Raw genomic sequence first — 21140 nt, forward strand, 5'->3', positions numbered from 1 at the left:
AAGGTTAATTTTACAAGGACAATTTAGAAGTCAAGTTATAAGTTATTATAAAATTAGGACAATAAGCAATAAAATATTCTCTATTACACCAGGTGTCACTATTGAGCAAAGCCGCTGTCGAAGAATAAATTGATTGTAAACGTCAAACGCTAAGAAGATTAAATTAAAACTTTATGTTTAAGAAGTGGATATTTAGTGTAATTACAAAGTTTTGCCTAATTTGCTTTATTCTAGTTGCGACTAATTAAAAACATCATTTTTATAGTAACAAGATTTTACAACTTACAACTCTAATCCTTCATAGGCACTGGACGTAAATTAGCATAAAACCTGTCAATCATTAGGTAAACTTCTTGCTAAAGCTAACTTGGAGTGCAGGTGCTATCTAATTTAGTCCGAAAGAGGTGCGATGGATATAGTTTCCCAATCCACGCTGGACGGTTTACGCTTATGTGGCGACACAACATTGATACCAGACCGTAGCTTCGATCTGTTAGTTGAACATGCATGTCAAACCATTTTAAGTACGGCCAGAGACAAATCGCTTACCTGCAATAAACCAGTGGCCGGGTGCCAAAACCAAGATGCTGTGAAACAAAACCACGCGTCGATTATTATCCTAATGTTGGAGGCTGCCAAAGCGGACTTACATAAAGAACAGCTGTCCTTGCTTTTAGATGATTGCCAACTGCCAACAAAGCGTAAAGACACCATCATTGCCAGTTTTGTACACTATAAGTCTGACCTAAGAAATCACCTTTCTCGTGTCGGCGTACAAGCCCCAAACTTAATTGACCTAGATTGGCGACTGGACTATCAATTAAAGAACAGCCATGTTCATAAAATAAACGAAGTTCAATACACAATAAGTTTAAAGCAGGATAGCGGTGAGACAATTGATTTTGTCTGCTCTCGAGACGAACTGCAAGATCTTGTTGGAAAACTTAAAGAAGCCTCAAAGGCCATTGAAAGAGCAAGCCAAACATAAAATTTTCCAAAACAACTTTTTCATATTTTTTCATTCTGATTTATATTTTTACAATAGAAAATTAATGCATCAGTGCCAATGTGGAAATTATTTGCCAAGTGCACTGTCAAGTTGTTTTTAACAGACCCAACCTGCACCCTTAAATTAAAGTTCGCACCCCAGATTTTTCAAAGTGTAAAACAAGTCGTGCACTTTTGACCTATGGCCCCCACAATGGATCTGCTATACTTTTGTGGTGGGCATTAGTGATAATTGATTTCTTAGGTTGTGCAATATCTATGTCCACTGTGGAAAGGATGGCAAGTCCACCAGCAAGTTTTTTCAACCTTTTAAAAGTGCACCCCTAAAAAATCTTACCTGCACCCCAAATATTAAAAACGCTTGTGCGCTACGGTAACAGTGCATTTTTTGCAATACAGAATGTATAACAAAATGATAAAGTGCACCCTGAAGTTAGAAAATGCTCTCGAGGTGCACTTTTTAACCGTTGTTGTTGCAATAGTCCAACTGGGTTTTTTTCGGCCATGCACCTGCAAAATCACATTGAGATCTGCCATACTTTCCAGACTGGATCTATGTCGAGGAATCCAAACTCTAGACTGGAGCCTACTAGTTTAAGAATGAAGTTAAATTCTACTAATTACTATTTAAACAGGCCGTGTGCCACTGTATCAGACTACTAATGGTTGTTTTATTTAATTATTTTATGATTTCATTTGTCATTTTGATTAAGAAAATATTTTATAATACCAAGCAGTGATATTGTGTATCGTTTAAAGCTTGTACAACTGTTCTGAGAAAATTATAAAACAACATATGCTAATTGTTCAGAGTGTTTAACTATGCTACCAAGTGCACACTAACTGCATAAAAGAACAGTAAAAACAAAAAGGCAGGAAAGAATAAAGGTAAAAAAACATAAAAGGATTGTAAACAAAGCACTTGCAAAGCAACAGGGGTTTGAAGATACAGTGGGAGACTAAATATCATCCAGTTAAGAAATTTAAACAATCACAGTGTAAATGGTAACTCAATGAGGAAACCTTACATTAAAATACAACTTTTCCGAGACATTTTCAGGGATTGATGAAACAGCACAGGTAAATTAGCTGAGTAATACATAGCATGTTTCCAGTGTCTCAAAATCCACTTTGCTTTTGCACTTTTCATAAACGTCTCCTATACTGAAACCCTGTTTGAATAAGGCCTTGATGCGGTTATACATGTCTTCACCAATCGTATCTGCAATTCATAGGTTATAATATGAAATCTGTATATAGTTATATATAATTGTTTGCACTACAATTAATTATATTAGTTGCGACAGTCTGCTTCATGAAACATTACTCCTACTTCAACTCGGTTATATTAAAAGATATCTAATATTCTACTACATTTAAAATATAAAAAATTAGGCAAAAGTGGAAAATAATTTAGTAATTTTTAAATAATAAAAATAAACAAGCCTTTTTAAATTAGGTATATTTTTGGGCAATTTTTTTTGGTTAAGTTAATAAAAGCTGCATAAAAAAATATTTTTTTTAATTTGTTTAAAACAGTAAACTATGAAAGAAAGCAAGCATAAAAAGCTATAAGTTTAGAAATCCATTTTTGAGAAGTGAAACTTTAATATGCCAACTTTGCAATATAAAATCTTTTTCATAAAACATTGTGGTTCAACAAAAACCTTGACACACCACATGTTTTTTCTTACCAATACAATCCTGTTGCACAAGCAGCAATGATGATACTGGTTTCATATTTGTCATGGTAGCTGTCTCATCGAAGTCACTATTGTCTGCAAAACATGAATGTTACTCTAAAACAGGGGCCGCCGGGATGGCAACCTTTTTCTAGTTGTGGGCCAAAACCAAACTTGGAAAGGTCTCTGCGGGCCGCAAAAAATGTTAACTAAGAATTGTGAAAAAAGTCTGTTGTTTGGTTTAAAATTCGAGTTCACACGCGTCAATCATGCTCCTAATGAAAAGTGTAAAAAAAATACTTTTTGGAACGCGATAACATTTAAAGGTAGTGCGCGATTTTTTTTTTGGTATACCGGCATTTCTTGTTTTTATTACATTGCCAAAAAAAAAAAAAAAAAAAGATATGTTCACTATTTTTAAAAACGTTTTCCGTTTTCCGCGACGCACTTGGCAGCCGTCCACGGCGCAACGGTAAAGAAGTGCTGATCCAGTTGAAAGACAGCACGAAAACGTAAACAAACCTGACATAGAAAGATCATTCTCGCAAAGCGCGAAAATTGTTGGCACTTATGTAGTTAAAATATTCAAAAAGTGTGTTAAATGGTGTCTAATTTGTCAAAGAGGCGGCGGGCTGGATGAATTACATCGGCGGGCCGTAGGTTGCCGACCCCTGCTGTAAAACAATATTAAATCATACTAATAGATAATTCGTTAGAAATGCTAATGAGATATGGTATTAACTGTTACAATAAGATAATCAAAGGGTTTAAATTAAGGCAGCAGCCTCTTTTTCATTATAGCTCACTTTGCACTTTTTGGGGGAGTTAATTGTTATGCTAACCATTTTGAATGTTATTATATGGCTAAAGCTTTCTTTCTGTATTTTACTAACAGCTTACCACTTGCATCAGAATCATCTTCAAAATCATCAGCATAGTCATCATCATTATTCATGTTATTATCGTCTATAAAAAACACAAAAAAGTTAAGAATTTCACACACAGGAAGCAAAGCTCGGGTTTTACTTTTCTAACTTAGTTTAATTGCGTCTTTATTCTATTTACTTTATTGGAAAGCACACTAACTTTAGCTTTGTCAGTCATAAAACTTATAATTAGATCAGACAGCATAACAACTAATCAAAGGACTTTAGTACTTTTAATAGATTTCAATTTCCCTGCTTTAATAGGGAGCTTTCATAGTATACTGGTGGTATGTTTTATACTAAAGGTATTTAAATATAGTTTCTATTTTACCCGGGTTACTGGTAATTACAGCATTGCAAAAGTTATGCATTAAGGAAAGTTATAATGAATTATGATATATACCTTGATACTCGTCAGAAACATTTTGACCTATTTTAGGATGTTCTTCAACCATACTTTTTGATGCATTGTCTGCCTTAGGTGCTGCAACAATATTAATAAATTAAAATAAATCGTGATAATTTCGTGTTCGTAGACTTTAAAATCAGTGTACAATCCTAATTGTTAAAAGTAAAATAAACACAGTTGGCTCATAATTTTTTGTGTGTGCGTTTTGCACCACAACCACATTTGAGGGGTTGCCATTACAGATGTACAAAGTAGAAAATCAGATGCTTAGGATTGAACCTGGATTCTTTTCTGACGTTTATATCGGGTTTATTGGTTGCATCTAATTCTACATAAACAATGGTAAGATAAAGACCTGCCACTGTGGTAAAATATAGTGCTTGCATAAGTATAGCAATGTTGTACCGCAGCAGCGTTTTTTAAACTACCAGTAATTTCATGATTAGATAACCTTAACCTAATCGGGACTAAATGAAAATAAACTGTTATTCAGCGAGCGACATACGTGTAATGCTGTATATGTACAGTGTTTTGTTATTTCCTTAAATAAGTCAAGTTGCAAGTAGCATTCTATTGTAAAATGCGTTTGCAGTGGACAAAAGCACTACATGGTTAGTCGACATTCTCTGTAGTAAAAGACAACTAAAACACTATGACCTATAAAACCAACTGAATTTGTGTCCATTGTGTTACATTGCACTTACTATACCAGCAAAAATTAGGTTTAGGTAACAAAATGGTATTCGGCTATTCATATAAGGTTTTTGTTTGTTTTTAGGTAGGTATGCAAAACAATTTGAATAACTTATTCAAATGGCTGTTATTTAAAGTGTTAACCATTTGAAGTGTTTTTATCGCAACAAACAATGCTTGCAAAATGTTTTGCAATAAATTGGTGTTATATTATATTAACTCCTACAAAAAGGGAAATTATTAATTAAACACATAGTAGGATTTGTTATTCAAACTCATAACCTATTACTTTGTGAGTCCACTTTGAATATCCATAGTTGCAATTTCTAGTGGTATATCAAGTGCTCCTATAAGCAAAATTATATGTTAATTACCTGTATTATCACCAAACATATGGGTATCTTTCTTGTTCAGAAGCCAGCCACTTCCTGGAAGGCGTTTTTTCTTTTCCAAACTGTTTCTCCTTAAACCAGGGTTGCCCAAAACGACTTCTTCTGGCCTTGATTCTCGCTTCAACCAGGAGCTTCCAGGGAGTCTTTCCTTTCTGTTCTTTATAGGCTGCAGAGTGGATTTGTGGGCCTTGTTGTTGTTCTGACTATCACGCCTTCTCATTTCTGGGTTTAGTGAGAGTCTACTGTCTGATGGCTGCACCCTTTGAACTGTACTGACAATGACAGGTAATGATTGCCTAACATCATCTTGCTTTCTGCGTAGCACCTACAAAAATACCTCAAGGTTACCAATGTAATTTTAGTGAATATAAAGGTGAATGAGGTCAGGTTGAAGGAACATAAAAGCAATTTCCAATACAATAAAATCTAAATATAACTAATTAACTTTATTTCAGAGCCTGTTGAAGCAATAGCCCGCACAATCAGCACTCTAAACAGTAAATAAGGTTTAAGAGTATGCTATGCGGCTTTATTTCATTTTCAAAAAGTAAGTAGTACACAGACTTTAAGTTTGAGACAAATAAAAACCTCCTCCTATTTAAATTAAGCAAACACCTTTTAGGTTAAACCGAAATCCAACCTTTGATGGTTGTAAGTACTATGTCAATGCCAAACTTATTTAAAAAAATATATATTAAAATCCTCTTGATTTGGTTCATGCTTAACTTCTAGCCTAGCCAGTATACATTGCAATATGGCAACAATATATCTATATCTGTTTCCAGTGGCGTATCCAGGGGGGGGGTTGGGGGTTACTCAAGGTTTCAGGTGAACCCCTTGACTGCAACGCGTATTGATTTCTTTTTAATATCGGAGTCATTATTAAATTACCTAAATTCCGCAAATATCACACCAGGCATTAAATCAGATCATAAAATAGTAACCCTTTCGATGACAGTCGAGTTCTCCTCGTGGCAAAGGATACTAAACACAAATCTCTTGCTCAACAACGAATACATAAAAAACACGAGGCGCACAATACGTGATTATGTGGCCAACAATCCTAAACATGAGGTGAATCCACACATTCGGTGGGATGCTCTTAAAGCAGTAATCCGTGGGGAGTCTATTAAACACAGCGCCAAAGTAAAACGAGCAAACTACAGCCAACAGCAATATTTAGAACGGGCGATAGAAGACATTGAACGAGAATTAACACGAAGTACTTTCTAAACTTAGAGAAACGCCACGTCCAAAAAAAAATCAATCAACCGCCTAAAAGTGGGTGATCAAATCCAAACAGATCCAAAGAACATTCTAAAGGAACTGCCCAATTTTTTTGAAAGTCTATACAAACGATGCTAAATATACTAAGACCCAAATTAATGTACACTTATCGACATTAAATCTGCCGAGGCTAGACGCAATGCAGAAAGAATCTACCGAGCGCCCAATCACGCTTGAGGAAATTCTAGCGGCCATTAACACTATGCTGAGGAATAAATCCCCGGGCCTTGATGGATTGCCGGTAGAATTTTATCAGACTTTTTGGCATGAGATAAAAACCTTGTTTTGCGACGCTTGGATGTATACTGAAGAAACGGGTAAATTTAGTCAAAGTCAAGCGCAAGGTGTAGTAACACTGATCCCCAAGGCACATAAAGATCCTTCGCTGATAACTGATCACTGCCCCATCTTTTTGCTTAATGTGGACTATAAAATTATGTCAAAAGTTATAAACAACAGGTTAAAATCCAATATCGAGTTCCTAATCAGTGGAGACCAAAATGGCTTTATGAAGGGTAGATATATTGGGGATAATCTTCGCCTGCTCTTTGATATTATCGATTCCTCCGATTTTTATAAAATTCCGGGTTCCATACTATCTTTGGACATTTACAAAGCGTTTGACACTGTTGGTTGGGATTTTATTTACGCAGCATTTAGAAATTTTGGCTTTGGATATAACCTAATAAACTGGATAAAATGTTGTTATGCGGAACCTACCTGTAAAATAACCAACAACAACTTTTTGTCGCGCGAATTTAAAATCGAAAGAGGTATCCGGCAAGGAGACCCATTATCTCTGACGCTTTTTTTGCTATGTATCGAATGTCTAGCAACGGCGTTGCGAAAAGACGAATTTGTAGAAATACAATTGAATAACGACGAATTTAAAGTATCTCTACTTGCTGATGATACGTTAGTTTTTTTAAGAGGCGAGCAGAAAGATTTCGAACGAATATTTGGTGTGCTAGATAAATTTGGAGACATGTCCGGATGTAAAATCAATATGCCAAAATCGCTTGCATTCCATGTAGGAGCCAATCGCTCTTCGTCAGAAAAACCTTACGCGAACAAAGGCCTCGAGTGGCCAGAACACTCATTTAAGTACTTAGGTGTAAAAATTCCACTAAAAAACCCAAAGGAACTGTTTCCGCTTAACTTTGGTGAAGTTATAAATAAAATTAGTGCAGTCTTAAACATTTGGTCCGCTCAGGGGCTAACTCTTCTGGGACGAATTTGTATCCTAAAAAGCTTAGTGATTCCCACACTAACTTTACAAAATTAGTGTTCTTCCGGTCAACTTTTCGAAGCACGGATGCGTAAACTAAACACGAAATTATTTCAGTTTATATGGGGGTCTAGATGGGAGAGAGTTAAGCGAACAAAAATATGCGCAAATACTGAACACGGAGGAGAAAATATGTTGGACGTTGACGCATACATTATGTCGCTGAATATTAAATGGGTGTCAAAACTTCTTGACGACGAGTATAATGTACCGTGGAAAACGCTTGAAAAAGGCGTTCTAACAGACAAAGAACTCGAATGCTGGCTGCGAGGAGACTTATCTGTCGCATCGAGACAATGTTCTAAACTAATACCTTTAGGCACTACTAGAAAGGCAATATCAGACTGTAGGAAGTATATGACAATAACACAATTGCAAACACTCAAGGCCCGTCCTTTATGGGTAAACAAAAACGTCTGACTCAAGACAGAAACGTTTTATGCAAAGCCACTTATCAATGCGGGAATTTTTGACCATAATGATCTACTAAACGACTCGGGACACTATATGACATATGACCAACTGGCAGTTAATTACAAATTCCACCCAAACAATATAGATTTTAAAACCTTTATTAAAATGATCGCTGCTCTCCCACCTGAGTGGAACCACTCCACAGCAGGATCTCCACCCGATACTAAACTAGTCACCACTTTAAGGCAGATACTTCAGGTACATAACTCATCAAAAACTTTATACAATGAGATAAAAACATACACTACTGATCGTCCCCATAAAGAACAACGCAAGTGGGAACGGGATTTAAATCTTGTACCGAACACAACTCCTTGGGACAGGTTATATGAAAACACTCGTAAAGCCACAATTGAAACTAAACTGCGATCCTTTTAAATTAAACTTAATCTTCGTGCGATTGTGACCAATGATGCGCTATTCTCTTTTGATATAACTGAAACCAACCGGTGTGTTTGTTGCAATTTAAACGTTGAAACAATTTCTCATGTGTTTTTCTATTGCGAACATGTCGTAAAGTTTTGGGAAGAAGTCACTGCTTGGATTTTAGCAAAACTTTTTATATCCCTACAAACCATTGCAGTAACTGTTCTGTTTGGTACTGTAAATGAGGATGATTTGCTAAACTGTTTACTGATTTGTGCTCGCTTTGTGATTTATCGATGTAAATATGCCAAAACTTTTCCTTCTTTCTTAATGTTCAAGAACATGGTAAAAACAGTAAAAAAATCAGAATACCATATTGCGCTAGGAAATAAGAATCTTGCTGCTTTTCGAGTCAAATGGTCCAGTCTGTAAACATATACCTGTCGCTTCTTATTAAGTGCTATCCATCTTTTATCTCTCGTGCGTCATTTTCTTCTGCCGTGCAACTTATTATCACGTAATAAAAAAAAAAAGTTTTGACAAAAAAAAAAAAAAAACTAACTATTAAAGTTATACCGTTTCTTCGAAGTAGTTTGATATGTCGCGCTAATCGACAAAAAAAACACCCGGGAAAGACGATCTCCGTTTAGTATTGCAGGTGGCGACAGACGTGCTTGTAATTTAGCCTAGTCCCGTACACGGATCTACCAAAATCAATCACACATATTTCACGGTCTTGGTTTAGTTTTTCGCCTGAAGTTAACGATTGCACACTAAGCGGTTTCGCAGTTGGCGCCTGGCAGGATTGTCGATAACGCATGTGTTCGCTTTGCGTCTAAATGTTCGCTTTTGCTGGCTTTAATTGGCTGTTTCGGATGATTTTTTTTCTTGTTTATGACGTCATTACCATCGCTATTTTATGACGTCATATCCGTCATTATTTTATGACGTCATTAACGTCAGACAAAAAAACAACGGGGAATTCCCTAAGTTGAAAATTCGGAACTCCTCCTTTTTGAATTTCTGGATACGCCCCGCTGTCTGTTTCAACCAACCTGGGCACGTTTTGATAGTAACCAAGCACTGCCTGGAAGATTGCGAGTTTGAACAGGAGTCACATTCGATATATCAACCATTTTACCAGGACTATTTATTGCCGAGGACAATTGGTCGTAATCTTCTGCCACTTCAATCACTTCTGGAATTTCATCATCTCCTATAAACAGGCAAAATATTTTTTGAAATTAAGTAAACAGCAGATTAAGGTCTGTATTTGAAATCAAGTTTAAATTATATCTTGATTTCACGTGAATAACAATTACCAGCTGTTGTGTTTAACTTTGACTCTTCATCAGATGACGTGGAAAAGTCATCAGATGAATAATCCCTTGATCTGATAATCACACAAAAAATATTTATGACATTCAGTCATATTTAAAAATAATGTGATTCAACCTTATTATTTTTCCTGTAATAATAGCATAATTAGATTGATTTGTAGAGCAACGCTAACCAATCGTTCACATTAAATGTATAAATTCTTAATTCTTAATGACACTTGAAAAAATATTACCGCTGGGTGTATATTTTCTCATGATCCGATTCATCACTACTGCTAGAAAGATTTAGTCGGTGGTGTTTCCCACTTGTATGATGACTACCTCTGTCCCCATAACCAGACCAAGTTGCCACTGAGTCTAATGTGGAAAGCACCACAGTCCTGGCAGAGTGTGGGCAAGTTTGTGGTCGATTATTTTCAAGGTCATCTTCAGCATCATCAACAGCTGCTTTTTCTGCGGTGTAATCCCCGTAAACAGAAAAGGAACGCTTAGTGTCAGTTCCATTGGAGCCAGAAACTGGTTTTGATGGTGGCATATCCATCAGATCGTCCACCTCAATAGAATTAAGTAGCTCATCAAGATCATCCAGTTCATTGTGATTCATTTCCTCATGAAAAACTGGTGCAGCAGCAGTAGAAGTGTCTACAAATCCAGCTGTCAATTCAGGGCTTCTGATCCTCAACTTTGTGGAATACTTTTGCAAGATTGGCAGCTTTAACAGCTCTTCAGCAGTGGGGCGTTTACCTGGATCTCTGGTTAGCACTTTCGCGATGAAGTCTTTAGCCGCAGAAGAGCAGGTGTTAGGAAGCACAGCATACTTACAGTTTACTATCTTATAAAACAAGCTGACCAGGTTTGCAGCATCGAAAGCAGGGGCCAGGGCCAACATCTCAAATACCAAACAACCCAATGCCCAAATATCTGACTTAAAGCTGTAGGGGATGTCCTGACAGAGCTCTGGACTTAGATAGCATGGTGTTCCTACACATGTGCTGGCTTTGTCTAGTGTGTGGTCGATTTCCTTGGAAATTCCAAAGTCGCCTAACTTCACATCTCCACTCCTGTTGAACAGTAATCATGCTTAACAATTAGTAAACCTAATTTAAAAAGTATCAAACAGTATTTAATGTATATTATTTTATGTTAACATGCTACTACTGAAATCAAACAGTAAAACTCAAGTGTATAATTACATATAATAATATGTAATAATTTTGTTCCGTTTAATACAAATTATATGTGGCAGTATTTACTAATAATTGGGCATTCAGCCAGGCAGCCTATATGACAACAACACAACAATAAAACTACTCTACAGGGTCTTTTAAGAAGTATTACCTTACACAATAGAATATTTGAAAGGCATTCTACCGTAAATACAATGAACTATCACTCTTTTGACACAGGGCTGTAATGTAAACACACATTGAGTCTTGTTGCAACAAGAGTCTACTCACTTAAGCAAAAATACATTTTCAGACTTCAAATCTCGATGTAGAATTCTTCTTTCGTGTATGTAACACACTGCTGATGTGATTTGTGTGGTCCATGTTAAAACTCTGTTTTCTGGAAGAGGTTGTTGTTGTAACTGGGCAGTTTTTATTCTGTCTTGTATTGTGCCTCCATCACAGTACTCTAAAACCATGCACATCATTGCATCCTAAAAAACATGGAAATTACATTGATTCAATATACAGTTGTTTTAAAAGTTTGATTTATTTACCCCTTGGTATTGTGAGTGCAAATTAATCCAAAACTATACATAGTTTTATTGTATTGTACTAACTTATTAAAGTGGCAAAAATCTAGTTTAGTTATGCTGTATAATTTTTAAAATGTCAACCTAAAAAAATTTATCCAGGTTAGATTGATTATATATATATTGTGAACAGTTTTTAACAAACATTTAAAGGTATTTTACAAACTAGAATGCATTTATTTTATTCCAACCTGGCCAGTTAAAAACCACTCTTGGCATTTGACAATGTGAAAATGGCTCAAGGTTCGTAAGATGTTAGCTTCCCTGGTGACTGATTTGCGACTTCTAGATTTGCGTGAATCATCAATCTCAATCTTTTTAATAGCAACAAGTTTGGACTGTAATATAAAATTGTTCATATGCCTCTACTCAATGGTACACAAACTTTTATTTTAGCTAAATAAGGTATCAGGCCAAACTAAAATAAAAGTAACTTTAAAAAAGGGGAAATATAGAAACCTTTTGTTTACTGTTTCTTGCAAGGAAAACTGATCCACTTGAACCCTTTCCAATTTTAGTTATGATGTCATATGCATCCATTATGTTCTATTCATACTTGCACTTTCCGGGTTAATAAATTTGATTTTTAATCAGCCTAAATCACAGTTTACCAGATTCAGAAACCAATCTATTCCGAACGAAATCGATAAAAGATCCTTTAAAAAATAAAAATATTTTTTTTTATTGAATGAAAAGCAGGTATGTTTGTTTGTGATACATATTTTTTAAATCTCATGATACACACTTACACACTAGTACTTGTTTGAAAAATAGGACTGTAATGTGGGAAATTTCAAGCCACGTTGCCAAGAGGAAACCTTTTTAAAACTTGATATTTTATGATCTGGATAAATTAGTGCAGTTATTTAAACCAGCAAGTCATTATACAACACCAGAAAACCTAGCTAGCAAAAAGATCAGAATTTGTAGTAATAATTGTTGGACCCATTTGCAACTTAGATAATTTAATTAGAAACAATTCCTTACAAAAAAATATATTAAAGTTTGTATTTAAACATTTCAAAAATCTGTTGGCATGTTTGATCTGGTATGCTCAATTCAGTATTATCAATGTTAAAATCTAGAGCAGAATGGCGAACTACTGACATGCAGTTCATACAGTGACCCATTACAGATTTCCAGTGACCCACTTGCCTTTTTAAAATAAACAAAATACAACCAAATTTTAAAAATAGAACAATTGTTTCAGGAAAAAACAAACTTTATAACCATGTGATAACACCATTCTTACTGCATGGTGCCAAATTTGTTTGACATTTGTAAAGTGACCAACACAATACAAAAGCTGGCATACCAAGCACTAGTAAATGCTCTTTTTTCTTAACTGCAATTTCTATGTTTTACAGGCAACTTAACCCAACACTGCATAATATAATGAAAAACATAACAGGCTATAATCCCACCACACACGGGTGGAAATCAACTTACTACACGACATTAGTTTGGTAGTGCAGGCCAACTGAATTAGGTTTCGTTTGGGGCTTTTATTGCTCAAATTATTCGGGTTAGGGTGCGAACTAGAGTTTAGGTGGGTCAAGTTATATTATAATATTTATTGCAATTTTGATTTTGACAACTTGTTACGTTACCGTAAAAAAGTAGTACGATTTCAGCTGAAAATGAAGTACTATATCGAAAAAGCGACTGAAGTTCGTGCAGGTAGTTTTGCGCGGTAAAACGATTTTTTCGCGGCTGACGCATTTCACGCCGATTTTCCTCAAAGAGCGCGGCAACGGCCATTGCTGAGAGAGCAACACGTTTAATTTTAGGCAAAACATTCCAGTCTGATCCCGAATCTTGTTCGATGCAGAATCCGTTAAAAAACTGCCACAGTCCGGTTATTCCATTAACAGCTGACATTTATCAAATTAATTGCTCCTAGATAGACAAAACAAGAAACAACAATTAATAACAAACACATTTTTGTAAATATTAGTTTTACAGCCGGTCACGCATCACAAAGTCAGTTTTTGACAACCATAGACATCTTATAATTCACAGCATCCACTGCGACCACTTGTGGCCTGTCTGTTTGTCATTTGTTTAAATCAGTGCTCCGCAACTTTTTCACGTGCGGCACCAAACAGTGCAAAGACAGTTTGGCGGTACACCTACAAAATAATAACGATTGACAACAGATGCAAAATATCCAAGACTGCCCAGAGAAAACAAGCGTTTTATCATAATTTAAGTAATGGGGTAGCCTATACATGGCGCCTTATAAGGAAAGTATTTTACAAAAGTAGGACAAAACATACAAGAGAACCAAATTAGGAATATACGAATAAGTAGCATTGCATCACCATTACAGTTAAATGGTTATAAATCGGCCGTACATAAACTGCCTTATTTCTCTTATGCTATATTAGGGTAACCCAAAGTTGACAGCATCGCGAGCCACATAAAGCAGTGCGTGCCAGGAGCGGACCAACGATTTTTATTAGCTCGGGACATAAAAAACTGTCTTCCTGAACAGCTAATCAAAACATACAACAACAGAAAGTCCCAAGTTGAGGTACACAAGTTACACTAACGAACTACTTAATTGTCGGGGTCCGTTTTTCCCCTGTTATTCCATTTTTTTATCGAGCGACAATTAACCAGTTAAAAAGTATTAAGTTGGTATATATAAAGCTTTTCAATAATACGGTTTTGTACTGTCTTAATAAAGATACATTATTGTTTCAACATATTGTCTACTACTCTAAACTCAACAAAATTCATTTTCCTTCCTATTAAAAGCTGCTGGTCAGTGGCCACATATTCTCACAAGATTCGTACTGAAGACACTCCCATTTTTTACTCTACTCCATTTTTTTTTCCTTTTTCAAGTTTAGCTCCAAACCACAAACCTGTCGAGAAACACCTTTTAGTTGAATTGTGGAACAGCTCTGTGACAAGATGCCAGAGCGATCATTTGCATGGTCTGTTAACACATTTGTGCGAATGTGCAGCGAGAAAGTGACGCATAAACTTAGGAAATTGTTCACAGGTCACAGGACATTAACCTAGCCTAGTGTGTTTTTCACATTTGGTCTTACCAGTTTAACCACAGCCCGCAGTGTAACCAAATGGATTTGTTCAAATATGGAAAACGATAGTTAGCCTATTAGCTGTTATGGAATCGGAAATCTGTTTTGGAATAAACTAAACAAGCTTATCGTACAATCAGTAGTCGGAAATACTTATGAGATGCCCTATACACCAGCATTTAATATAAATAAACTGACTAAACATTAAATTATTGATTCTTGTACGTTCTTGCTGGGAGAAAATGTGTTGTTCTGTCTGTAAAAGCAAAATATCTGGACACGTGGGGCTTTTGCCTACGCAAACATATAAATGTGTCATTGCTAGAGTTTTGTATTTTACTGTACGACCCCGCACAAGGAAGTATTTGACATGGATAACTTAACTAAAACGTAAACAGTGAGGTCCATTAATATTGTCTTGCAAGTCGAGTAGAGTACACAACGCCAAGGTTTGCCACTTTATGCGACGCTTCGTATTACCGTTTTTGCTCGCGATACACTTGGGTGTGGCGCAAAATATGGAAGTGTGGACATCTGGAACCAGCGTCAACGTGACTAAATATGAAAACATCAATACAATATATACCATCACAGAAGATAATGCAACGGAACAAGGCCGGTAGATGACAATTGTACCTTCCCCTGCATATCAGCCTACCACTCTGGTAACTATCAAAACAATGAATAGCACTCCGCTGCTTTTGGGATTAACTTCAGTTGGCATTGTGGTGACAGTTTTAGTGATAGTTCTCGTTTGTGTAAACCGCAAGCTGCCCGATGGCGACAGAGAAGATCTCATTAATGTCTCGGATCAGCAAACTAACCGAACAGTGCCTTTGCCAGTTTCATTAGAAACTGTGTAAAGGTCTCATTCTCTTTTTTGTACATTTTCTATTTATTGGTACTGTATGTTACAAATTAAGACGTTTTAAATCAAGGCTAGGCAATTTGGTTTATGTGGAAAACAGAGAAAGTTAAAAAAGCGTGAACTATAAATCATAAATTGCTGTTAATTCGTAAACTATATATCATATCTTTTCTGTCAATAAGTATTGTGGTTAGTTCACTTTACAAATAAAAATCTGTAAAAGCAGTTCGTTTTCCCATATTGGGTTAATTTTAGGAATCAAATATTTTTCCTGGGCATTGGTCGCTAAAGATCCGCTTTTACTCGGTTAACCACAAAGGGTCGAAAAGTAAAATAATTTTTCTCCTGAACGATGTTGAATTTTTCTCGGAAATTTATAGGAATGTAGTCCTAAAGTTACATAATATAGAACCTCAAAAAGCAAGGATAGCTAAGGCGCTGGTCGTCAAAAACAAATACGTATTCCTGGTGCCAAATTAATCTCGGTAAAGAGTAAAAGAAATGTAAGATCATTTCAAGCAGTGTCCTCTTAATAACTATTACGTTTTATGTTGTAGCCTTCGACCCCGCATCAATTTGCTTAAGCCGCGTGTTGTTGCCGATGATTTAAAAAAAATGGTTATGGCATTATAACATGGTAAATTAAAGTAATGTTACGAACAACATTATATTCTTGCTACGATGCTGAATACTAAGAAAACAGTATGTAAAATGACAAAACTTAATTTCACTACGTTTTTTTTTTTTATTATATGGGCCGAAAATTTATTTTCGGGACATATCTTGTTTTTGCCGCTATTCTTTTTTGGTTTCCTATGGTATGTTTCAGACCGATTTTTGTCCGAAGCTTTATCGAAAAAGTAGACATCGTAGAACCTTCAAATTTTCAGACATGGCGTAGAGTGGTATGTAGGTGCTTTGTAAAAGTTTATGAGGCTGCACCCCCAGGGGCCTTTGCTTGGGGGGCAAAAACCTGAAACATTGCGTTTTAGCACTTTGTAGCTAACGACTGCCTTCTAGCAGCAGAAAAACTTTCATACAGAATTCGTTCATATTCGCTTGCTTTGTCCAGCTTGTGAAGTGACGAAGCGACTTACCGCCTGCTGGGCTTTATTGTCCCGCGCGTGAGACTTTCATTGTGCGAAGTGCCACGTCCTAAACTGGGCTCGTGCGACTTGCATTTTAAAACAAGGCTTCTCTTTAGTAAAATTACTTAATGCTGTTAAGAAACAACTTATTTTACCGCCGCAAATTTAAATGCGAAATCTGGTGGCAACTCTAATCCAACATATCAACACCAGGCCTACACAACTTAAAATTGTGTGTTGATATGTTGGATTGGAGTAACATACTATACAGGTGCAAATAGCAAATAAAACTCCAAATACGATTTTTCCAATATTCTCCAAATCGTATTTCATCGAATTGTCGCGGTAATACACAAAGAGGTAAGGCCGTGAATAAAGTTTCACCCACCGTACAATTAACGGAGGGAAGCATTGCGAGTAGAGATGTTCAAAGCAGAATATCGGCGACTCATTTATAATGCTTGCTTTCAATGCGGCGTTAGTTTTTTTTCGGCGACCAATTACTTCGCGATAATCTTCGCCTAATAATTAAGTGTCAATAGGGTGTATTTACCGCCGCAAGTTTAAATGCGAAATCTTAAGGCAGTCTACGCCTCTCTGTTAGCACCTGTCTGCATCTTGCTCCAACCAGCATACTACCAACATCAGGCCTAAACATCTAGCAAAATTTTCGATTTAGTAGTTTGCGTATTGAGAACATAATAGTGTTTTTCATATTGTTTAAAACTACAGATTTAAAGCCTGTTTTAACAGTGATTGCTCGGCCCAAGCCATGGTAAAAAATTACCGAGTAAAAGTTTGCAAAAGTATAGCAAACCAAAGGCGTTAAACCATTTTTAGTCTTTAAGAGAATAATAATATTTGCTTTTCAAACACGTAAGCTGGTCTAAATTTAATAAAATCACCATACGCATTATCTACGTAAATTCTATTTATCAAATATATGTTTCGATCATTCCCCAAATTCTACGCCATATTTGAACCCCTTCCGCATCAAAGGCATATTTTAAGTGGGGAAGTTTTCGGCCCATATCTGTTTTTGCTTGCAGAAACAAGTTAAGGAAAATAAAAAACAAAATATATAATATAAAGTACACAATACAAAATATTAAAAAAAAAAAAATAAAAAAAAAAAAAATAAAGTAAAAATTGAAAATAAACACTAAGCCCTGAAAATATACCCCCTGACAAAATATACAACAACCGCACCCCCGTCTAGTTTTATTGTGTTTTCCGTCGTTGCTGCTATAAAGTTTGCTGTTATTGTTGATGCTTTTCCTTTCAATCTCTTCGAACTTTTGTCATGTGTAAGAATATTATTCTTATGTTTAAATGTTCATATATCTGTGCGTTTCCGTCATTTGTGTTTCCGCGTTAAAACGTGTGTTTTTTGCTGTTATTGTGAATGATTTTGCGTCAACCTCCTTGAACTTTTGGTATGAGTAATTGTATTATTTGTATTTAAGTTGTAAATATACCACTGTGTTCATGTTATTTCTAGCAGTAAACTTGCGTTGTCGTATGATTTTTCGTTGTTATCTTATCCTTCTTGTGTTTCCAATGTATCACATTACTTGTGTGTTAGGTAAATGTTTTGTTATTTCCAACGAGCATTTGTGCAAACAGGGTGCAGTTGATTCGATGTACCTTACGGTCTTTTGCTCCATCCTGGAACAAACCACTGTAATTTGTAACTTTGTACTGCGTTTTGGATGTTTCGGTTCCAAAAAATAAACTCTATTTATCTATCTCAAATAAATTTCATATTCTGTATGATTTTTTGTCATTTCGCGAAGCAAAACATGATAGCTTTATAGTTGTAAAACAGCAATATCTCGTCTCTATACGCTGTTAGCCACTTGTGTGAAATGGGTTGACTAAATACTTTTTCCAATAAATGAACAGTAAAACCTTATACGAATATCAATATATCGATTGAGCGTAATACTAATATAACACATGAATAAAACAAATATGTAATCCCGCTACTAAATCGTTATCGAGATGGTCATTGATCATCCTTAACAAATCCGCTTTCTCGGTGCCAAATCATTCTCCGAAAGGTTGATAATTTGGCGCTAACACAAACGGCTTCCAAATTAACGAAATTGCATCTTATATATATTTTAGAACGTTTGTGAGTCGTCAGCATGTTCGCCCGGTCTGTTGCTGACAGAGCAACGTCGTCGTTGACTACAAAAGGACCGGCAACTCCCGTCGTGTGCTCGCCACTCCCCGGGCGCACGCGCGACATATCATACATCTCTTAACGTATCCGCGCAAAACCTTTTTTCAAGCGCAATTACCTGCGTTGGCATAAAAAATCAAATTAGGTATATTGCCCTAACAAAAAATAAATTCCTTACAGCGGTTTTGATAGTAACCAATTTCCAGTTCAAGCGAGATTTTACTTACGTTCGAAGAAGTATGGTACCGGGATTACGTAAAAAGCACATCACATGTTATAATTCATGTTAACGAACGTGTGCAACATTCCAAGTAAAGACTTAAGTTTAACTTCGCAAAATATCGCGTTTGTTGTCGCAGTTTGAACAGTAAGCAATTTATATTTTTCAACGGGTTCCAGGTTTGTCTGACGTTGGACGCAGCTTAATTTGGCGTTTAGTGCAAAGGTTTAGCAATTTTCACTTTTTTGAAACATACTGAATAAACATCAGAAAACCTACACGGATATCTTACAACAGGGGTTTTCAACCTATGGGCCATGGCCCAGCAGTGGGCCACGGCAGTGTTTTCAGTGGGCCACAGAGCTTGGCATACAACGATACCAGAAATCATGTCATTATGAACACATATGAGTCCGACATATAAATAACAAACACCTCGACGTAATGCTATGTTTGTAACATCATTTGTTTTCACAATACAATGTGTTTGGTTTGTTTTTACAATGTGTTTTCTCGCCACCCAACATGTGGTACGGATGCCGGGAAGGTTTTCCAAACGTAACAATCGCCTTGCTTACGTATTATCCTTTGTTACGTTTATTTTTTGTTTGCGAGCATTAATTTTGCCTGGTTTAGGACAGTGCTCCCACTGCTCCGCAACCGGTGTGCAGCGACATTTTCGTAGGTGTGTTAATTGTGCTTCAGGGTACTTTTTGATCATTCGAATTAACACGAAAATGTATATCTCATTAAGGTAAGTGTTTTGACCTTATGTATTATTCCAGGTGTAAATTCATGAACTTCAATATTATGTAAAACATTTTTAAAAACTATACGATCGTCATAAATCGAAATATTGACTTAACCACCAGGAACTACCAGGAGTATAAAAACACAACAATTGTTTTCAAATTTTACACCAACGTGGAAAGGGAGATTAACCATGCGCTCGAAACCCATAAAATATCATAAATATATTATTGGCATTTTGTGATAAAGTATAATTAGTCTTGAGAGTTGTTTCGAAAAATGTCTGAAGCTACAAAATACAAAGCACCAATGCCCGGTTTCATTTTCCAAATTCTATTTAAAGCTCTCTGTTTTCCGTCCGCTATTGCCGGCTTCAGAAGTTTTCAGAAAGTTTGTAAAACCGCAAAATCAGAAGAAGGAATGTAATACGTAAATTTTCGGCGCATTTCATTATAAACTGCTCCTTTTTTTATTGGCTGCCCAGGATATTTGCTGCCCCGCTTTATATATTAAGCTACTCGACTGGGCTGTCCCAAAGTCACGCCATTAAGTATGGGGCGACCTAACATTATTAATTAATTTATTGTATTGTTGAAACTTGGTGTTTTTCATCGAACGTTAATAATAATGGGCCAACGCCATTTGTTTGCTAATTTAGTGGGCCATGAGCAAAAAAAGGTTGAAAACCCCTGTCTTACAACAAACAGCAGTTAACAGTAAGCATTGTTTTATTTTCAATAGGGATTTTTCTTACATTTGACGCAGTTTACCACCGGGATAACATATTTGCTTAAATATCACGCTATTAAGCAGGTCTAAACAATTGCTGCTATAACCTAAAGTTTACCGTCTGAGAGTTATTCTCAATTGACAAATGTTACTGGGTTTTCTTTACTTCAAGTCAAGTACATTGCCTTGGTAAAAATAAAATTTCAAGCGGCAAAAGTTCTACTTTTGTGTTTAATAGCGTTTGCCGTTTGTTTGCCGACGTAAATGGAGCCTAAGTTCGCAAAAAATTGCGTTTATTGCAGCGTTTTCCTTAACATTCTTTCATGAGGCATATAGGACACTTATAGTTACAGGGACAACGTACAGCAACCCTAACCGAGTATAAACTACGCAACATTTGGACTGAGTTTGCAAAATATCGCGTTTATTGCAGCGGTTTGAAAACTAAACAAATTTACTTTTTAAATGGGATTTTCTTTCGTGGGATGTAGTATGGTACCTACCGGGACATATTTGCTTGAATTTCGTGCAATTTTAACAATTGCTGCTACGACTTTTTTACGTTTTATAAATAATCGGCTATAACATGCGGCTTAAGGAAGGTTATACACAGCTGGTAA

General features: G+C 36.1%; 2 protein-coding genes across 3 annotated transcripts; one reads left to right on the top strand and one right to left on the bottom strand.

Moving 5' to 3' along the window:
- The first annotated feature begins 351 nt into the window (after nt 1-351).
- Nucleotides 352-1805, top strand: LOC146160782 (COMM domain-containing protein 3-like). Its single transcript, XM_083384657.1, has one exon. It carries the CDS (start codon nt 410-412, stop codon nt 986-988), a length of 579 nt encoding a protein of 192 aa, XP_083240783.1. The 5' UTR covers nt 352-409; the 3' UTR covers nt 989-1805.
- LOC146160783 (uncharacterized) lies at nt 1650-12542 on the bottom strand. Of its 2 annotated transcripts, XM_083383431.1 has the most exons (12): nt 12374-12542; nt 12084-12280; nt 11816-11962; nt 11323-11525; nt 10099-10926; nt 9848-9918; nt 9581-9741; nt 5093-5435; nt 4020-4100; nt 3591-3656; nt 2703-2786; nt 1650-2230 (listed from the first exon to the last, which is right to left on the bottom strand). In XM_083383431.1, exons 2-12 carry the CDS (start codon nt 12162-12164, stop codon nt 2094-2096), a joined length of 2202 nt encoding a protein of 733 aa, XP_083239557.1. In that variant the 5' UTR covers nt 12165-12280; nt 12374-12542; the 3' UTR covers nt 1650-2093. The 2 variants fall into 2 exon arrangements, with proteins under 2 accessions (XP_083239557.1, XP_083239558.1); XM_083383432.1 differs by having other exon boundaries at nt 12084-12542.
- Nucleotides 12543-21140: the final 8598 nt, after the last annotated feature.

This window comes from Ascidiella aspersa, chromosome 3 (assembly GCF_963924565.1).
Source record: "Ascidiella aspersa chromosome 3, kaAscAspe10.2, whole genome shotgun sequence".
Lineage (NCBI taxonomy): Eukaryota > Metazoa > Chordata > Ascidiacea > Phlebobranchia > Ascidiidae > Ascidiella > Ascidiella aspersa.